Below are 20,431 nucleotides of genomic sequence, written 5' to 3' on the forward strand. Positions count from 1 at the left end.
TGAATTATTGTAAATAAAAAAATTGAAATATGAATAAGAAAATAAATGACAGTCCGGCATGCCTGTCATAAATATTGATGAGAGGCTAGAGAATAATTTTTTTAATAATTATAATTTTACGGTTAATCAAATAAAATTTCTTTTCCTTCGACTACCAAAGTACAGAAGAATTTTTCCCCCATGTGTCTGAGATGGTAAGAATTTTTTACTGTTCTTTTATAATATTAAACATAATATATAAATTTATTTAAAAAATAAAGCTAAGATAATTATTTATAAAATATTTAAAAAAAATTAATTTTTAACAGATTGAGTGTAATAAAATACAAAATTCCATAGAAAATATCAATTATAAAATTGTAATACATTTTTTTATTGCTATCGAGTCACTGAACCCTGAGTTGGCAATTAATCGGTCAGCTTTATCAGTATAGTGAGAGAATTCAAGAAACTTCGTGTACAACTGAACGCGGTGACTATTTTGACAATTTTCTTCAAAACGAGAACGAAATTAATTTTAAACGAGTTTTGAGGACTCGAAAAACCACATTCTTGAGTGAAGATTTTGTTCTACAAAAAGCAAGATTACAGGACGTCGAGATAACGAGAAGGGTGAGTAATTTCTGTGTAATTAATTAAAAAATAATCATTTTCCATTTTGAATATTTTCTTATTTTTGCATTATTTAAATTTTTTAAAATATTTTTATCAACTGAAAAATAATAATTTAATAAAATATTTTCTGCTTAAACAAAGCTTAAAGATTTTATTTTACTTTTTAAATTATATAGAAAATTTTTTAAAAATTCATAACTAAAAATATATTGTTTTGTTATGTAAAATATAAGACATTTATTTTCTATTTTTCACCAAAAATTCTTTTTAGCTTATGGAGAAATTTTTTCAAAAACCCTGAATTTTCCCTGATTATTTCCTGATTCTCAGGTTTTCGCTGACGTAAGAAAGCCTGAAAATGAGGGGAAAATCAGGAACTGTCAAAATTAGGTTGGTCAATGCTCAATTTTAGTAACTTTTTTTCTCAGATCACTTTTGCAATTTTTTAGGGTTTATTTTAAGATTCCAAAAAATTTTATAAGATTTCAAAAGATTTCAAAGAATTACATTTTTTAGGGTATTTTAAGAGATTCCAATACATTATGAATCAATCTTATTAATTTTAAGGGATTTTAAAGAATTGGAAATATTTGAGGGTATTTTAAAAGATTCCAAAAAAATTAAGAGCTTAAAAAGTTTCAAGAGATTTCAAAAGATTTTAAAGCATTTGAAATATCTTAGGGCTTTTGGAAAGATTCCAAGACAATTTTGATAAATTTCAATAATTTGAAGGAGTTTCAAAGGATTTCCAAATTTTATAGTATTTTGGAAAATTCCAAGGCATTTACTATAGCTTTAAAAAATTTCAAGGAATTTGAAAAGATTTCAAGAAATTTTGAATGAATTTCTATAATTTGAAGGGATTTCATAGGATTTTAAAATTTTAGTGTATTTTTTAAAATTCCAAGAAATTTTCAAGTGCTTCAAAAGATTCAAGGGATTTGAAATATTTTAGGGTATTTAAAAGATTCTAGGGTATTTTAGAAAATTCCAAGAAATTTTCAAGAGTTTCAAAAGTTCCGAAGAATTTCATAAGATTTAAAAAAAAACTTAACATATTTTAGGGTATTGCTTCGAAGAATTTGAAATATGTAAGGGTATTTTAAAAGATTCCAAGAGATTTTTAATGAATTTTAATAACTTGAAGAGATTTCAAATGATTTGAAATATTTTAGGGCATTTTAAAAAAATCCAAAAAAATTTTAAGAGCTTGAAAAGTTTCAATAGATTTCAAAATATAAGAAAGAATTCGAAATATTTTAGGGTATATAGAAAGATTCCAAGATATTTTTGATAGAGATCAATATTTTTAATTTCTATAATTCAAAGGGATTTTAAAGAATTTTCAAAATCTTAGGCTGTTTTTAAGATGACAGGGTATTTTTTTAAATTACAAATTATTTTAAAGAGTTTTTAAAAGTTTTAAAAGATTTAAAATGATTTGAAATATTTTAGGGTATATTTAAAAATATTCCAAAAATTTTTTTAAACAATTAAATAATTTAAAGGGATTTCAAAGGAATTAAAAGATTTCAGGATATTAAAAAAAATTACTTAGGATTTTAAAAATCTTGAAAAGTTTCAAGGGATTTCAAAGAATTTAAAAGATTTAGGATATTTTTAGAAACTCTAAGAAATTTCCAAAAGCTTCAAAAGTTCCAAGGGTTTAAAATATTTTAGGGTTTTTTAAAAGAGTTCAAAAAATAATTAGGAGCTTGAGCAGTTACAAGAGATTTTAAATATTCTAGGGTATTTTAAAAGATTCCAAGAAATCTTAAATCGATTTCAGTAATTTCTAAGGAATTTTAAAGAATTTCAATAATTTTAGAATACATTTTTATTTAATTCCAAGGAATTTTCTAGATCTTTGAAAGAATTCAAAGATTTCAAAGAATTAAAAATATTTTAGGGTATTTTATAAGATTCCACAGAATATTTAATAGGTTGCAATAATTTGAAGGGATTTGAAAGAATTTCCAAATTATCGTAGGGTGTTTTCTTAAATTCTAAGAAATTTTCAAGTGCTTCAAAAGGTTCAAGGGATTTTAAAGATTTTAGAGTATTTAAAAAAATTCCAAGAAACTTTCAAGAGTTTCAAAAGTTCCAAAGAATTTCATAAGATTTAAAAAAACTTATCATATTTTAGGGTATTCTTTCGAAGAATTTGAAATATGTAAGGGTATTTTAAAAGATTCCAAGAGATTTTTAATGAATTTTAATAATTTGAAGAGATTTCAAATGATTTGAAATATTTTAGGGCATTTTAAACAAATCCAAAAAAATTTTAAGAGCTTGAAAAGTTTCAATAGATTTAAAAATAAAAGAAAGAATTCGAAATATTTTAGGGTATATAGAAAGATTTTAAGAAACTTTTGATAGATTGCAATATTTTTAATTTCTATCATTTGAACGGATTTTTAAGAATTTTCAAAATCTTAGGCTGTTTTTAAGATGACAGGGTATTTTTTTAAATTTCAAATTATTTTAAAGAGTTTTTAAAAGTTTTAAAAGATTTAAAATGATTTGAAGTATTTTAGGGTATATTTAAAAATATTCCAAAATTTTTTTTAAACAATTAAATAATTTAAAGGGATTTCAAAGGAATTAAAAGATTTCAGGATAATAATAAAAAATCGTTGGAATTTTAAAAATCTTCAAAAGTTTTAAGGGATTTCAAAGAATTTGAAAGATTTAGGATATTTTTAGAAATTCTAAGAAATTTTCAAAATCTCCAAAAATTCCAAGGTTTTTAAAATATTTTAGGGTTTTTAAAAAGATTTCAAAAAATAATTAGGAGCTTGAGCAGTTTCAAGAGATTTTAAATATTCTAGGGTATTTTAAAAGATTCCAAGAGATTTTTAATGAATCTTAATAATTTGAAGAGATTTCAAATGATTTGAAATATTTTAGGGCATTTAAAAAAATCCAAAAACATTTTAAGAGCTTGAAAAGGTTCAAGAGATTTCAAAATATAAGAAAGAATTCGAAATATTTTAGGGTATATAGAAAGATTCCAAGAAACTTTGGATACATTGCAATATTTTTAATTTCTATAATTTGAAGGTATTTTAAAGAGTTTTTAAAAGTTTCAAAAGATTTTAAATATTTTAGGGTATATTTAAAAATATTCCAAGAAATTTATAATACATTTAAATATTTTAAAGGAATTTCAAAGGAATTAAAAGATTTCAGGATATTAAAAAAAAATCCTTGGAGTTTTTAAAATCTTCAAAAGTTTTAAGAGATTTCAAAGAATTTGGAAGACTTAGGATATTTTTAAAAATCCCTTGGAATTTTCAAAAGCTTCAGAAGTTCCAAGGGCTTTAAAATATTTTAGGGTTTTCTAAAATATTTCAGTAATTTCAAGGGATTTTAAAGAATTTCAATCATTTTAAAGTGCATTTTTTAATTCCAAGGAATTTTGTAGATCTTTAAAAGCATTCAAAGATTTTAAAGAATTAAAAATATTTTAGGGTATTTCATAAGATTCCAAAGAATATTTAATAGATTGCAATAATTTGAAGGGATTTCAAAGAATTTCCAAATTATTGTAGGGTATTTTAGACAATTCCATGGAATTTTCAAGATCTTCAAAATTTTCAAGGGATTTCAAAAGGTTTCAAAAAATTAAAACTATTTTAGGGCATTTTAAGAGATTTCAAGATATTTTTAGTATATTTCAATAATTTTAAGGGTTTTAAAAGGATTTCTAAATTTTTGGGTATTTTTTAAAGTTCCAAGGAATTTTCGAGAGCTTCAAAAGTTTCAAGGAATTTCCAAAAAAATTTTAAGATTTAAAATATTTGAGGATTTTGGAAAAGATTCCAAGACTTTTTTAATACATTTCAATCATTTCAAGGGGTATTTGAAAGATTTTAGGTTATATTTTTTAATTCCAAGGAATTTCCAAAGGCTCTAAAAGTTTTAAAAGATTTTCAAAATTTTATGGTATGTTTTTAAATTCCAAGGAATTTTTAAGTACTTAAAAAAGATTTTAAAGATTGTAAAAGATTCGAAATATTTTTGGGTATTTCAAAAGATTCAAAAAATTTTCAATAAATTTCAATAATTTGAATTGGGTTTCAAAGAATTTTCAAAATTTAAGGTATTTTTAAAAATTCCAAGAAATTTTTAAGAGCTCTAAGAAAGTTTTTAAAGATTTGAAATAATTTACAGCATTTTAAAAGATTCAAAGAAATTTTTAATTCATTTCAAGAATTTGAAGGGGTTTCTAAGGATTTTCAAAATTTTATGGCATTTTTTTTTTAAATCTAAGGAATTTTCAAGAACTTGAAAAAGTTTTAAAATATTTGAAATGTTTTTAAATGTTTTTAATTATTCCAAGGCATTTTAATGTTTTAAAAATTACAAAGGGATATCAAAAAATTTCAGAAGATCTTAAATATTTTAGGGATTTTTTTTATTCATTTCAACGACTCAAAAAATTCAAACGGATTAGAATGTTTTAACATTTCCTAAAATTTCCAAGGATTTTAAGAAATTTAAAAATATTTTCATGTGGTTTGAAAGAATTTTGGAAGATATAGGATGATTTTCAAGGACCTAGAAGGTTTTAAAACATCTTTTATGATTTTAAGGGCTTTGAAAAGCTCTTATTTTTAAAAATTTTAGAGGACTTAAAAAAAATCATTGAATTTCATAGAATTTTAGGTGATTTTATAATATTTCAATGTATTAAAAAAATCTATTCACAAAAAGTGTTGAATTTTCTAGGATTTCAAAGATTTGAAGTGATTTTAAAATATTTTTTGCAATTAATTTGAATTCTGAATTCTCTTAAATTCTTTTGAAATGTTCGAAATTCACTCAATTCAATTTTTTATTATATTTGTGTTATGTAATTCAGTCTTTTGAATTCGCTTAAATTTATAATTTACTGAATTCAATGAATTTGTTATACTTTTGAATTTTCAAATTCCCTTGAATTATTTGTTTAATTCTCCTTGGATTTTTATGAATATAATGCATTTGAATTCTTTGGAGTTTGACTTGAATCGTTTTTGAGCCTTATAAAAGTATCCTGAATTTTCCAATACCCCCTTTTTCCAATAAATTAGAATGAGAAATAAATATTTTGGAATTTTTGAAATTTTCCAATAACCCTTTTTTCCAATAAATTAGAATCAGAAATACAAATTTTTATTGATTATTAGTTCCTAATTTGTACTATTATAAGGAAATGTTATATTTGTCACGTCGTACGTCAACAAAAACTTGAAAAACACTGAAAATAACCTGACGACTCGCGGTAGAAGTGGGGGGCCCTCCCGCCTTGAAATTCGGAAATTTTTACGTTTCGCGGGCCTTGAAATTCGCAAGAGTTCACCGTAAATCATTTTTATAGGGGGAGTTCAGAAAACTGGTGTTCCATTTAAACAAGAAAAAAAGGAGGACCGGTTTGAGGCTCAACAAAAAATTGTCAAGGATCAGCAAAAACCGGATTCGTCGGTTGATCCTGAAACTTCAAGTTTTTTTTTATCTAAAGATAGAACCTTACCTAAAACTCAAGAAAAAGGAATCCAAATGAATCGTCTGCCCAGTACTGAGACCCTCATCGTCGAAGATTCAGATGATGAGGTTTAAAAAAAAATAAAAGAAAAAACTATTTGTTTGAAAACAAAAATTTTATTCATAATTATGACAACTTTTGTTTTCAGTCAGCAGTTCCAGTGGCAACGAGGGGACAAAGATTCATTTTGATAGGATGGGACAGTTTTCGTTCAAAAATTATGGCTGTCCTTTTGATTATGTTATTTGTATGGGCTTCTGTTTATTTTCCGTTAATGAACAATAATTAATTTTCTTGACATTTATTTTATTCACTTATGAATTTAAAACTTTTATTATAAAGTAGGTAAAGTATTGATGATGTTATTGAATAACTATTATTAATTATAAGTTTGATCGTTAAATTATGATTTTCGAAATGAATTTGATAAAGTTCTTGTTTCAATATATATTATTTGATAATAAATGATGTGCATATTTTTTAATTATTAAGAATTCCATGGCGAAATTCAAAAAAATAAAAGTGTTTGAAAAAAAAGTGAATAAAAACCATTGAAAAAATTTTTTAAAAACTTTGTGCGGTGAGCCTCAAAATTTTTTAACGAGAAAGTTTTTGCCCTCGACTAATAAAATTCCTGACACTGTAAAATTCACGGAAAAAATTCTAAAATTAAAGAGTTATAATCTCATAAATCATAAAAATATATATTTTTAACATTCAAAGTTACTCAAATTATTGTTTAAAATTAAAATAGCAATAATTGAAAAACCAGTTTATCCAGAAGTATATTCTTCTCAATTATTGTTATTTTAATTTTAAACAATAATTTTAGAAACTTTGAAATGAAAAACATTTTTTTTCAAATATTTTATTATTTTGATTTAAATAAATATATAAGATTTATAAAAAAATTAATTGCTTAAATTCGGGAATTTTTTTTAGTTCGGACATTTTATAATTCGGCCAATTTATGTCAGGAATTTTATTACTCAGAAATTTTTCGAATGTTAGAATATTTTATTATCCAGGAATTTAATGATAAGAAATTTTATTATTCGGAAATTTTTGGAATTCGGGAATTTTACAGTGTCGAGAATTTTATTTTTCGGGATTTTCCAGTCGTCCCATAATATTATCGATTTTTAAATCTCCCGAATAATAACATTTCTGACAGAAAATTTTCTAATTATAAAATATCCGAACTAGAAAATTTCCGAATTCTTTGAATTTAGACTTTTAAAAAAATAGATAAATTTAATAAAAAAATAATTTTTAATTTAAAAAATAAATAATAAATTTAACGTTCTTGTAACCAAATCAAAGTTTGGAAGAATATAATTTGGTCCAAATCTTTGGGTTTTGGAATTTATTTGTGATACGATTTTTTATACAATTATTATTTTTAATTAAGATAACAATTTTCAAAAACTTGAAACATTAAAAACAAGCTCTTTCAAAAAAATATTTAATTATTGAATTATTAATCAACAAATTATTTTTATTAAAAAAACAACTTTTCTATGGTGTAAAAATGAGTAAATTTCACAGGATCAGGAATTTTATTTTTCGGGAATTTTTAGTTGTCCCAATGTAAAGTAAAAAACTGGCTTTTAATCAATATATATTAACTGTTAGGGAATTTTATATTTCAGAAATTTTATTATTAGAGATTTTATTATTTTGGAATTTTCCAATTCGGGTATTATATAGTTTCGCGAATTTTATTTTTCAAAATTTTCGGTAGTCTCCTTTACTATTCAGGAATTTTCCAATTTGTTAATATTATAAATTGGTCAAGAATTTTATTATTCGGGAATTTTCTATAGGAAATTTTATTATTCAGGAATTTTCGAATTCGGGATTTTAAATTTCGACCATGTTATAATTTCGGGAATTTTATTTATTTGGATTTTTCAGTTGTCCCTTTTATTATTCGGACATTTTTAAATTCGGGATATTATAAAAATTTCTGAAATTTTATTATCAGGAAATTTCCAATTCTGGATTTTTATATTTCGGCAATTTTTTAATTTCCGGAATTTTATTATTAGGGAATTTTCTAATTCGGAAATTTTATATTTTCCCAAATTTTTTTCCCGAGATTTTTCATTTGCCCCTTTTATTATTCAGGAATTTTCAAATTCGCTAATATTATAAATTAGGTAAGAATTTTATTATTCGGGAATTTCATTATTCAGGAATTTCAAATTCAGGATTTTGATATTTCGAAAATTTTATAATTTCGATACTTTTATTCTTCGGGAATTTTATTATTCGGTATTTTTTTCAGTATTTTTCATTGGTGCATTTTATTATTTAGGAATTTTAAAATTTAAATTGTATTTTTCGAGATTTTTCAGTTGTCCCTTTTATTATTGAGGAATTTTAAAATTCGCTAATATTATAAATTAGACGAGAATTTTATTTTTTGGGAATTTTCTATCAGGAATTTCATTAATGAGGCATTTTCTAATTTGGGATTTGCATATTTCGACAATTTTATAATTTTGACACTTTTATCATTCGGGAATTTTTTTCCGGTATTTTCTCTTGGTCCGTTTTATTATACAGGAATTTTCAAATTCAGTAATATTGTAAATTTTTTGGGAATTTTATTATTCGGGATTTTTCAAATTCGGTATTATTATAAATATTTCTGAAATTTTATCAACCGGGAATTTAATATTTCGGGAATTTTATTTTTTGAGATTTTTCAGTCTTCTTTTTTATTATTTGGGAATTTTCAAATTTGGTTATATTAAAAACAGTTTCGAAATTTTATTATTCGAGAATTTTCCAATTCGTTAATTTTATTTTAATTTTAATTTTAATTTAAAATTTCCGAAAATATAAAACTGGCGAAAGATGAAAATCCTGAACCGAAAATTCACGAATAATTTATAAAATACCGAATTTAAAATCTTGAATGATAAAATTCCCGTTAGTTTATAATGAATATATTTGAAGATTATTTATTTATTTAAAAAATTCATGATTGATTTAAATGCAACCATATAAAAAAAATTGTTCTGAAGAAATAGTAAGAAGAAATTCAGTTTCAAAAACTATTGTTAAAATATTTATGTTTCCAAAGTTTTCATCTTTTTCCATAAAACAAGTTTTTTTCTTTCACAATTCTTTTATAAATCATAGAAATTTATTATCCTGAGTCTTCATTTTTGACTAGTCATCAAAATAAAAAATGTAAATCGAAATTTTTGGTTTTGTTTGATTTTCAAAATATTTACTTCTCTCGAAGATTTTAAATTTGCTTCTAAACTTCTTATAATTTATCAGAAAGATAATTTCTCTAAAGAAAAATTGAGTTCAAAAATTTTTAGTTTGAAGATATTTGAAGCTCATGATTACCCTTCATTTAAAGCAAAAAAAAAACATTTTTCTTATCTTTTCTAAGATGGAAATTTAAATTTCTTTTATCAAGTTTGTTTGCTTTTGTTAAGAAAAAATACACTTGAGTCATGTTTTTCAATGAAAAGAATTAGAAAGTATAAGTAGGCGATAAGAAAATGTGGATAAAGTGAGTGATTGCAAAACTGTTTTCTTAATTCCAATGAAAAATGCTGAAAAAAAATCTTTTAACAAAATATTATTTGTTTCAACTATCATTTTAATTTTAATCTTAAACTAAGAGGCATGCATTTATGCGGTGACGAACCCCCCCCCCCCCCCCCCCCCCCCGCAGTATTTCTCACCTATCTTAACTTTTTTCTTTTTTACAGGAAAATGGAGAAAGATTATTTAAAATATTAATATTTTGGTTTGGAATTATTTAATTTATAACGGCTCGATTAGGCCTTGATTAATTATTTTTAAACTTCCAATTAGAAATTATATAATTTTCAACTGATTTTTTTAACTTTTTAGGTTTAATTCTATTTTTTTAATTTAAAAAATGTAATCACTTATTCAAAAAATGACTTTTCTACCAAAAAAATGACTTTTTATCGCAATACTTGAATTTTTTTTAATAATTAAAATTCAAACAAATTAATTCAATTTTCTATCTAAAAAGATTAATTTTCAACAACAAAGTGTAAGAGCCGATATTTCAACGAAAAAGATTAATTTTATTTGTGGTAATACAAAAATTAATGCATTTATGAAATTGCTAATATATAAATCCATTCTTTTTACAAAGATTTAAATAAAAATATTTTTTCATTAGAAAACAAATGAATCTTCAAACAAAAAAGTCGAATTTTCAACAAATAAAGATTTTTTAGTCATCAAAAGAAAAAAAATGGAAAGAAATTATTAAACCTTTAAATTAAAAGACGAATTTTCTGTAAAAAAATTGAATTTTCAACCAGAAAATATAAATTTTCCAAAACAAAATTAATTTTCATGAAAGTAGTTAAATTTTCAACCAAAGAAATAAAACTTCATCCAAATAATACATTTTCAAACAAAATTTGACAATAAAGAAAAATTTTTTACTAAAAAAGAGAAATTCAAAAAAGTGGAATTTTCATCCAAAAAAGTTTTTAGTTTGAATTTTCAAATAAACAGTTGCATTTTTATCAAAAAAAGATTTCAATTGACTTTTCAACATCAAGATACTAATTTTTAAAAAAAGTAATTTTTACGAAATAATTGAATTTTCAACCAAACAGTTGCATTTTTATCCAAGAAAGATCAAATTTCAACAAAAAGTGATGAATTTTCAAAAAAAAGACCAATTTTCAACAACAAAAATAGTTAAGTTTTTTCCAAAAAATATTTTAATTTGATTTTTCAATATTAAAATATGAGGTTTGAAGAAGTAAATTTTCTGCATCGGTACTTAAATTTTTAAACCTGAAGGACGAATGTTAAGGAAAGTTAAATTTTAAATAAAAAAGGATGAATTTTAAACATTTTTTAATTTCCAACCAAACAGTTGCATTTTCATCCAAAAAAGATTAATTTTTTTATTAAAATAGAATTTTTAAATTAAACATACCAATTTAAAATATAATAGTTTAATTTTTATCCTAAGAAGATTTCAGTGGACTTTTCAATACAAAAACAATTATTTAAAATAAAAAGTACATTCTTTTACAAAATAATTCACTTTTTAACAAAACGGATGAATTTTTATCCAAAAAGATGCAGTTTTAACAAAATAGATGAATTTTTAAATTAAAAATGCCAATAAAAAAAATTGGATTCTCATCCAAAAAAGATTTTAGTTGACTTTTTACCATCAAAATATTAATTTTAAACAAAAAGTAATTTCATGATGAAATAGTTGAATATTTTACAAAGCAGTTTCATTATTATCGCAGAAGACAATATTAAAATAAACTGAAAGCTTTTAAAAATCCTTAAAATCATTGAATTCTTTGAAAATCGAAATCCACTAAAACCCTTAAAAAATCCTTGGAATCTTTTGAAATATTTTGAAACCTTATAAATCCTATAAAGTCCCCGTAAATGTTTCGAAATTCTCTAAAATAATATACATTTTTTGAATTCCTTAAAATCATTCATTTAATGGAGATGCATTAAAAATTTTGTTATCTTTTAAAAATTAATTGGAATCTTTGGAAATACCCTAAGATATTTTAACTTTTTTTGAATCTTTTAAAAATCTTAAAAAATTCTTGAAATCAATTCAAAAGGTTCAAAAATGTTTTAACATTTTTGAAATCATGAAAAAAATTTAAATTCTTGTAAATGAATACTTTAAAATTCTTTTAAATATTATATAATCCGTTGAAATTTCAGGAAATTGGTAAAAATCTCTTCTTAAGAGTTTTTTTAATTCAATTAGAATTATTGAAATCCTCGAAAATTGTATATAATCTCTTGAAAATTATTTGAAATATTTCTAAATCTGTTTCAATATCCCTAAATTTTATTATTCAAAAAAACTTTAATATTCGGAAATTTTTCAATTCAAGAATTTTATAGTTTCGGGAATTTTATTTTTAGGAATTTTCAATTGCCCCTTTTCTTAATCAGGAATTTTCAAATTCGGTAATATTATACATTTTTCGGGAATTTTATTCTTTGGGATTTTTCAGTCGTCTCTTTTATTATTCAGGAATTTTCAAATTTAGTCGTCTTATAAAATTTTTTGAAATTTTATTATTCGAAAATTTAACATTTCGGATTTTTATATTTCGGGTATATTATAAACTATTCCGGAATTTTAATATTTGGGCATTTTGAAATTCGGTAATATTAGAAGCTGCCCGGAAATTTTATTTTCCAAGATTTTCCAACCTTCCCTTTTATTATTTAGGGATTTTCAAAATCGGCAATATTATAAATTGTTTGGGAATTTTCCGATTCCGGATTTTTATATTTTGGCAATTTTATCATTTCTGGAATTTTATTATTCGGGAATTTTCCAATTCAGGAGCTTTATAGTTTCAGGAATTTTATATTTTTGGGATTTTTTAGTCGTCTGGTTTATTACTCAGGAACTTTCAAATTCAGTAGTATTATAAAATTTTGTGGAATTTTATTATTCGGGGATTTTCTGACGGGAATTTCATTAATCGGGAATTTTCCAATTCGGATTTTTATATTTCGGTAATATTATAAACGGTTTTGGAATTTTATTATTTGGGAATTTTAAAATTCGGCAGTATTGTACAATTTTTTGGAATTTTATTATTCGGGGATTTTGTGACGGAAATTTTATTTTACGGGAATTATCCAATGCGGATTTTTATATGCCGGTAATATTATGAACTGTTTTGGAATTTTATTGTTTGGGAATTTTTAAATTCGGCAGTATTATACAATCTTCTGGAATTTTATTATTCGGGGATTTTGTGACGAAAATTTTATTATTCGTGAATTTTCCAGTTCGGATTTTTATATTTCAGTAATATTATAAACTTTTCAGGAATTTTATTATTCAGAATTTTTTAATTCGGTACCATTATAAATAGTTAGGGGAACTTTATTATTCGAGATTTTTATAGTTTTCGGAATTTTATTTTTCTAGATTTTTCAATCGTCCCTTTTATTATTTGGGAATTTTCAAATTCGGCAATATTATAAATTCTTCAGGAAATTTTTTATACGGGGATTTTCCAATTCTGGATTTTTATATTTCGGCCATTTTATCATTTCAGGAATTTTATTATTCAGGAAATATCAAAGTCGGGAACTTTATAGTTTCGGAAATTTTATTTATGGGCGTTTTCAATCGCCGCTTTTATTATTCCAGAATTTTCAAATTCGGTAATAATATAATTTTTTTCGGGAATTTTATTATATGTTAGTTTTTTGTCTAAATTGTTATAGTTTCGGGCATTTTATCATTACGAAATTTTCCAATTCAGGAATTTTTTTGTTTCTGGAATTTTATTTTCCGGGATTTTTAAGTTTTTCGTTTTATTATTCAGGAATTTTCAAATTCACTAATATTATAAATTGTACGAGAATTTTATTATTCAGGAATTTTCCAATTCGGGACTTTTATATTTCGACAATTTTAGAATTCCGCAAATTTTTTTTTTATTCGGGAATTTTGTCTTTCGAGTTTTTTCGGTCGTCCCTTTTATCACTCAGAAATTTTCAAATTCGGGATATTATAAACTGTACGGGAAATTTCTTATTCGGGATATTTATCTTTCGGGATTTTCACTTGTCTATTTTGTTATTCAGAAATTTTCAAATACAGTAATATTATACATTTTTTTGGATCTTCATTTTTCGGAAATTTTCTGTCGAAAATTTTATTATTCGGGAATTTTCCAATTCGGATATTTATATTTCGTCAAATTTATATTTTTGAAAATTTTATATTTTCGGGAATTTTATTTTTCGAGATTTTTCATGCGTCCTTTTGTTTAAAATTTATATTTCGGTGTTGAAAAAGGAACTCAAATCTTTTCTGGATGAAAGTTCACCTTGAGAAAAAGTTGTAGTTTTTTTTATTTAAAAAATCCTCTTTTTTAATACAACTTTCATATTTCTTGGATAACGGTGCAACTATTTGGCAGAGAATTCAACTATTTAGTAAAAAATTAATCCTTTTCGATCAAGAAAAATTAGTTTTTTTGAATTGAAAATTAATTTTTTTCCACAGAAACTTATTTTTTGCAAAAAATTCATATTTCGACCTTGTAAAGGAAACTGGAACCTTTTTTTTTTTGATGAAAATAAAAATGCAACTATTTGGTAAAGAATTCAACAATTTTATTAAAAAGTCAAAATTTAAGAAATTTAAATTCCTTACAAAAAATCAAGAATATAACGACCAAATTTGGAAAACTGCCACAAAATGTTTCTACTGCAACGTCAAAAAAGCAAAAAAATTTCCTAAAAAAGAAAAGAAAAAAATTCTTTTTTTTTGGACCGGAATACAAAAGTAGAAAGAAAAAATAGAATTTATTTCGTCCTTTTTATTATTACTATTATCAAACCACAATAAAAAAGCACATTAAAAAGTCATCGTTTTCTATTAAAAATTAGTCTTTTAAGTATGAAAATTCAATTTTTTTCGTAGAATCTTATTTCTTGATTAAAAATTCGTATTTTCATTGTAAATAGTCAACAAAAATCTTTTTTAACAGTAAATTCAACTATTTTTTTGACATTTTTTTGTATGAAAATGCAACTTTTTGTTAAAAATTATTGGCCTGTGCTTGAGTAATAAAATATTTTGTTTAACTTATATTTTTAGATGAAAATTCATCTCTTTGGTCGAAAGTTTATCTATTTTGTTGAAATTTAATTTTTTTTAAGGAAAATTCAACTACTTAGGTTGAAGTTAAGCTACATTGTTAAAAAAAATTTTCAAAATAAAGGCTAATCTTTTTGGTTAAAAATGAAATGTAATTACTGAAAATGTAACTCTTCCATTTTTTAAAAATTTATCTTTTTAGTTGAAAGTTCTACCTTTTTTAGTAAAAAAATCATTTTCTTGATTTGAACTTTCATTTTTGTTGGCTAAAAATGCATCAGTTTCGTGTAAAATAAATTTTTGCTAAAAAGTCATATTTTTTTTTTGAAAATTAAATTTTTTTAGAGAAAATTCACCTTTTGGCTTGAAGGTACAACAATTTAGATAAACCTTTATTTCTTTTTTGAGTGAAAATTCTTTTTTTTTCTTATTTTTATGTTTAAAATAAATTAAACAATTTAAAGATTTTAAATTTGTATCCGAAATACTGTTTTATTCCGATTATAAAAGATTCTATGTTAAAAGTGTTACAAGATTGAAATGCCGGTATTTGAATATAAATCATTAAGGAAAATAAAAAATTATTGAAAAAAGAGAGAAATACGGTCCCTAATTAAAACTTTTGGAAATTCTAGAAATTCTTTTGACGTCTGTTGAAATTTTTTTAAATCCCTGGAAATATTTTAAAACTTGTTAACTCTGTCCAAAAAATTGAGTAGAACGCTTCTGAATGCTAATTTTTATGAATAAATAATATTTCAATTATCTTTGCCTAAATATACTCAAAGAAAAGAAATTAGGCTTCTTTCAGCCAAGAAGAAAGAACCAAAAGTCTGAGAAGTCTAATAAAATTGATGAATTTATGAATTAAAAATGATTTAATTTTAAATACTTTAAATTTAGAAAAGTTATAATGTTCTAAATTCTTTGATTTTGAATTTAAGGATTCAGCATTTAATATAATTTTTCTTCAGTCATCAAAGCTCTAAATATTTAATTTGCACGTCTTGAAAAAATGTTTGGTAACCAAGAAATGACCAGAAAATTGTTTTTTGTTTTTAGAAGCCACACTGAAATATTTATTTTGAGAATTTGATAATAAGAAACTGATCGTGCACATAGCGTGCAAATGACCATTGCTAGTATAAAATTAGTTAGCAATTGGCAAATTTCCAAATAAATTAGCAAAATTTTATATTATTAAGTAGCTTATAACAAGAAAGCAGAATTACGAAATTGGGTTAATCTAGAAAAGCAGAGTAAACAAGCGATATCAGTATTAACTATTTCTTTAAATCAATATTTTTTTTCGCTTAATCTAAATCATTATCCTGTTTTTTTCCAGAAGGTCTCATCTCGATGACCTTCTGAGCCGAATCTGACATCATCGCAAATTGGATGTAACATGATTATACATAGTATCAATTATTCGCACTTGTATGTATGACCACACCAGCAAAAGAGGAAATCCATATAACTATGCATCTTAAGAATCGTATAACGACCTCTGTCACGGTCTCAGATCGTTTAAACCTTCCACTGACCAATAGGCGGCTTTGTCTCGGGGAAAGTGTAGTTGCTTCCATCTCCTGAGTAAACTTCTCACAACGACTCAGTTCTTCGTAAGACGTTCGAGACAATCGACGGATTTAAGTTTCAGTCGGACTGAAACAGTTTCTTCTGATTTTTCTGAACAAAAATCAGAGAGATGAAGTCTCTCTACTTTGTTGTTTTTTTGCTCTCCATCTCCTTAATCGCTGGTAAGTGTTTCAGAACAATCTTAAAGAAAATATAACTTTTGTAAATAGCAAAACTGAAACTTGTAACCAATTCCTGCATGTGTTTTTCAACAATATTTTTAGGTCACAATTGGTCCCAATTGATCAATTTGATATTTTTACAAGATGTGTGTTCAAACATTCGAAAATTGATAACATTGATGCTTAAAGAAAATCTAACTTTTGCAAATAGCAAAACTGTAGCTCGTTACCAATTCCTGCAGGTGTTTTTTAACTATATTTTTAAGTCCCAATAGTTAAATTTGATATCTTTACAACATCTATGTTTAAACATTCGAAAATTGATGCTCAAAGAAAATCTAACTTTTGTAAATAGCAAACCTGAAGTTTGTAACCAATTCCTGCAGGTGTCCTTTAACAATATTTTTAGGTCCCAATTGTTAAATTTGGTATCTTTACAATATCTGTGTTCAAACACCCGAAAATTGATAACAATGACGCTTAAAGAAAATCTAACTTTTGTAAATAGCAAAACTGTAGCTCGTAACCAATTCCTGCAGGTGTTTTTTAACAATATTTTTAGGTCCCAACTGTTAAATTCGATATCTTTACAAGATCTGTGTTCAAACACCCGAAAATTGATAACAATGATGCTTAAAGAAAATCTAACTTTTGTAAATAGCAAAACTGTAGCTCGTAACCAATTCCTGCAGGTGTTTTTCAACAATATTTTTAAGTCCCAATAGTCAAATTTGATATCTTTACAACATCTGTGTTTAAACATTCGAAAATTGATGCTGAAAGAAAATCTAAGTTTTGTAAATAGCAAACCTGAAGCTTGTAACCAATTCCTGCAGGTATTTTTTAACAATATTTCTAGGTCCCAATTTTTAAATTTGATATCTTTACAAGATCTCTGTTCAAACTCCCAAAAAGTAATCACAATGATGCATAAAAAAATTTAACTTTTGTAAATAGCAAAACTGAATCTTCTAACCAGTTCCTGCAGGTGTTTTTGAATAATATTTTTAGATCTCAATTGTTAAATTTTATATCTTTACAAGTTAACTATTGTAAATAGTTAAATTCAGCTTTCTAACCAGTTCCTCCTAGTATTTTCAAACAATATTTGTAGCTAAAAATTAATTCCCTCTGTTAAATATTTTTCGTTAAATTATCCCTGTTCCGAAATTCCGAATATTATTCTTTTTTTATGGAAATTTTTGAATTGCAAGACTCCTGATGTATTCAACACTGAGAACGAGTATTGACACTATAAATACCTGAAGGTCAAACGTCTCGCAAAGCGAATAGGGAATGAGTTTAGAGTTCCGGATAAAATAGAGGAAATTCCGGCGATTAAAAACCCGTTTCTTGGAATTTTTATTCAGTTTTAGTTCAAATAGATAAATGAATTCTTTGTTTTATTACACAAATCAGCAAAGCATTATCTAGTTGTTTATGATCTAATCCTCTTATCTAATTTCTAATAAAAAGATGTGGACGCTGGTTGGAAATTCTGGAAGAAGAAGAAGGATGATAACAGCACAGAAACAGAACCAACTCCGATTTCAAATCCTGAATCAGTTATAACACCGGGTCCAACAACAAAAGCTCCAACAACGAAAGCACCAACAACGAAGGCACCAGCACCTGTTAATACAAACAAAGCTTTGGCAGGAGCAGCTGATCCAGGATTGGTAATTGGAGTTGGAAACACTGGAGGAAATATCAGAGACAATTCTAGACCCCAGAGACCTAATCCAGGAACTGAGGTGGGTTTGGATCTACCAAAACCCAAACCAAGTAATGGATACAGGGACTGGGCTATTGATTTGACTGGTGCTGGTGATGGAAGGATACCGCCGAAGCTTCCAAGTCAGGGCCCTGCTGTTTCTCCTGGTCAACAACCTCGCCCAGGCAAGCAAAACATAAATCCAAAGTAAAAAAAACTCTAGTATAGGTATATTGACGAGATAATAACGTGTAATAAACATAATTGCAGGTAGTCCAGTTCCCGGAAGTCCTAGTCAGTTACCAGCTTCAGGTATAGTAATTTAATAAGAAAAATCTTAGTTAATACTAGTCAAGAAAACGTAGATAATGTATGCCCATTTTAAAAATTAGGAACACCAAGACCACAAACTCCACCATCTTCTCCAAAACCAGGAACTGGCCAACAAGTTCCTTCTGCAGGACCAGGATCTTTAGGATATCCTTCCCAACCTCAAAAAACAGGAACACCAGGTCAAGAAATTCCTTCTGCAGGCCCAGGATCCTTAAGTTCTCCTTCTCAAACTCCAAGACCAGGAACACTGGGTCAGTCAATACCTTCTCCAGGACCCGGATCTTTAGGATATCCTTCTCAACCTTCAAAACCAGCGAGTCCCACTAATCCAGGAAGTCAGCAGAATTTCCCAAAACTTCCTTCACCATCTTCTGGACCAGGAAGTATTGGAACACCATCTAGTGGAAGTCAGTCTCCAACAGGTGGTAAAACATTCGCAGAAATTGCCGCTGGTGGCAGTAGACCCAGTTCCCCAACTCCAGGACCCAAACAGGGTCATCCAAATTCCAGTTTAGGTCAAACTGGACAAGTTCAACCAGGTAAGTTATTAATAAATTTCATGCTAAGACTTGTAATGTCTTAATTTTCAAACTTTCTGAATAGGAGGAACCCAACCAGCTTCGCAGCCAGGAAAAACTGGAATTCCAACAGGAACTCTTGCTGCTGGTGCAGTTGCTGGTGCAGCTGCTGGAGCTGCAACTACCGGTCAGCAATTCTCGGCTAATCCTACATTCAGCAAAGGCAACACAGTCACTAATGAAGATCTGGAAAAATTGTCTGAGGCTCTCTTTATCAAAGATACGAACAATGCCATGAAGCACATCACTCTGAATCTTCAAAAACAAACTTCAGGAAACAGTCCTGTCGATGAAGCACCTCAACCGTAGGTTCCAAAATTAAGATAATTTTAACTGGTTCAAGATACTTAAAATAATCTTCAAATCTTCCAGGTTGTTAAACGTGAAACCTGAAGCTCTCCAAATCCCAACGATTCAAAAAGTACTTTCCATCTACGATAATTACCAACTGGACACCAGAACCAATGAATATATCAGTCCAGCACAACGTCAAGAAGAAAGTCTTCTGGTGGACACTTTCTTGAGTACAAATGTCATGTCCTATGCGATGAGGTTCCTAGCAGATAAAGGTCTTGTCAGAAAGGACTATTACGAGTACAAGGATCTGCTCAGAAGGATGTGGTTTAATCTTTTCTCGCGAGGTGAGGGAAAAATTGGTAGCAGTGGTTTCGAGCATGTCTTCATGACGGAATTGAAATTGGGAACAGAAGTTTCTGGACTTCATAATTGGATTTATTTCAATGCAGAGGAGTTAAAGAGGAGGGCTGACTATCTAGGGTACATCAAGAAAGTTGATCTTGGAGATGTGAGTTGATTCATAATACAAATCTTTCCTTCAAATATATTGAAGATCAGTGCCGATTTAAGGAGAAAAGCGCATCTATACTTTATTCCTCGAGAGCTAACCTATACTCTTTTCCCCGAAGGAATAACTTATACTCTATTCCCCGAGAGAACAATGTATACTCTATTCCTGATAGAATGACTTATACTCTATTTCCCGAGAGAAGAACCTATACTCTATTCGTCGAGAGTAACCTATACTCTATTTTCCTAGAGAAAAACCTATACTTTATTCCCTGATTCCCTATACTTTATTCCCTTATTTATTTTCTATTTATTCTTATCAAATTATGGACAAAAAAAATCAGAATATCGTATACCCGGTTACCAAGAAATAATCGGTACTTACCATAACATTTCTGAAAAATTTTTAATCATTTAATTTTTATTATAAAAGATTATTCTAAG

General features: G+C 26.0%; 1 protein-coding gene across 1 annotated transcript in view; it reads left to right on the top strand.

The window, feature by feature from the left end:
• Nucleotides 1–76: 76 nt before the first annotated feature.
• The window catches only part of LOC117172519 (poly(U)-specific endoribonuclease homolog), a 24,031-nt gene continuing 3,676 nt past the window's right edge, over nucleotides 77–20,431 (top strand). The window contains exons 1-9 of the mRNA XM_033360540.1: nucleotides 77–194; nucleotides 430–612; nucleotides 5,981–6,213; nucleotides 16,141–16,555; nucleotides 18,032–18,454; nucleotides 18,540–18,581; nucleotides 18,662–19,141; nucleotides 19,206–19,485; nucleotides 19,553–19,985. Of these exons, the coding sequence (XP_033216431.1) occupies nucleotides 16,504–16,555; nucleotides 18,032–18,454; nucleotides 18,540–18,581; nucleotides 18,662–19,141; nucleotides 19,206–19,485; nucleotides 19,553–19,985 (1,710 nt within the window). The 5' untranslated portion in view covers nucleotides 77–194; nucleotides 430–612; nucleotides 5,981–6,213; nucleotides 16,141–16,503. The remainder of the gene's footprint in view (nucleotides 195–429; nucleotides 613–5,980; nucleotides 6,214–16,140; nucleotides 16,556–18,031; nucleotides 18,455–18,539; nucleotides 18,582–18,661; nucleotides 19,142–19,205; nucleotides 19,486–19,552; nucleotides 19,986–20,431) is intronic.

The sequence above is a fragment of the Belonocnema kinseyi genome, chromosome 5, assembly GCF_010883055.1.
Source record: "Belonocnema kinseyi isolate 2016_QV_RU_SX_M_011 chromosome 5, B_treatae_v1, whole genome shotgun sequence".
In the NCBI taxonomy this organism is placed as follows: Eukaryota; Metazoa; Arthropoda; class Insecta; order Hymenoptera; family Cynipidae; genus Belonocnema; species Belonocnema kinseyi.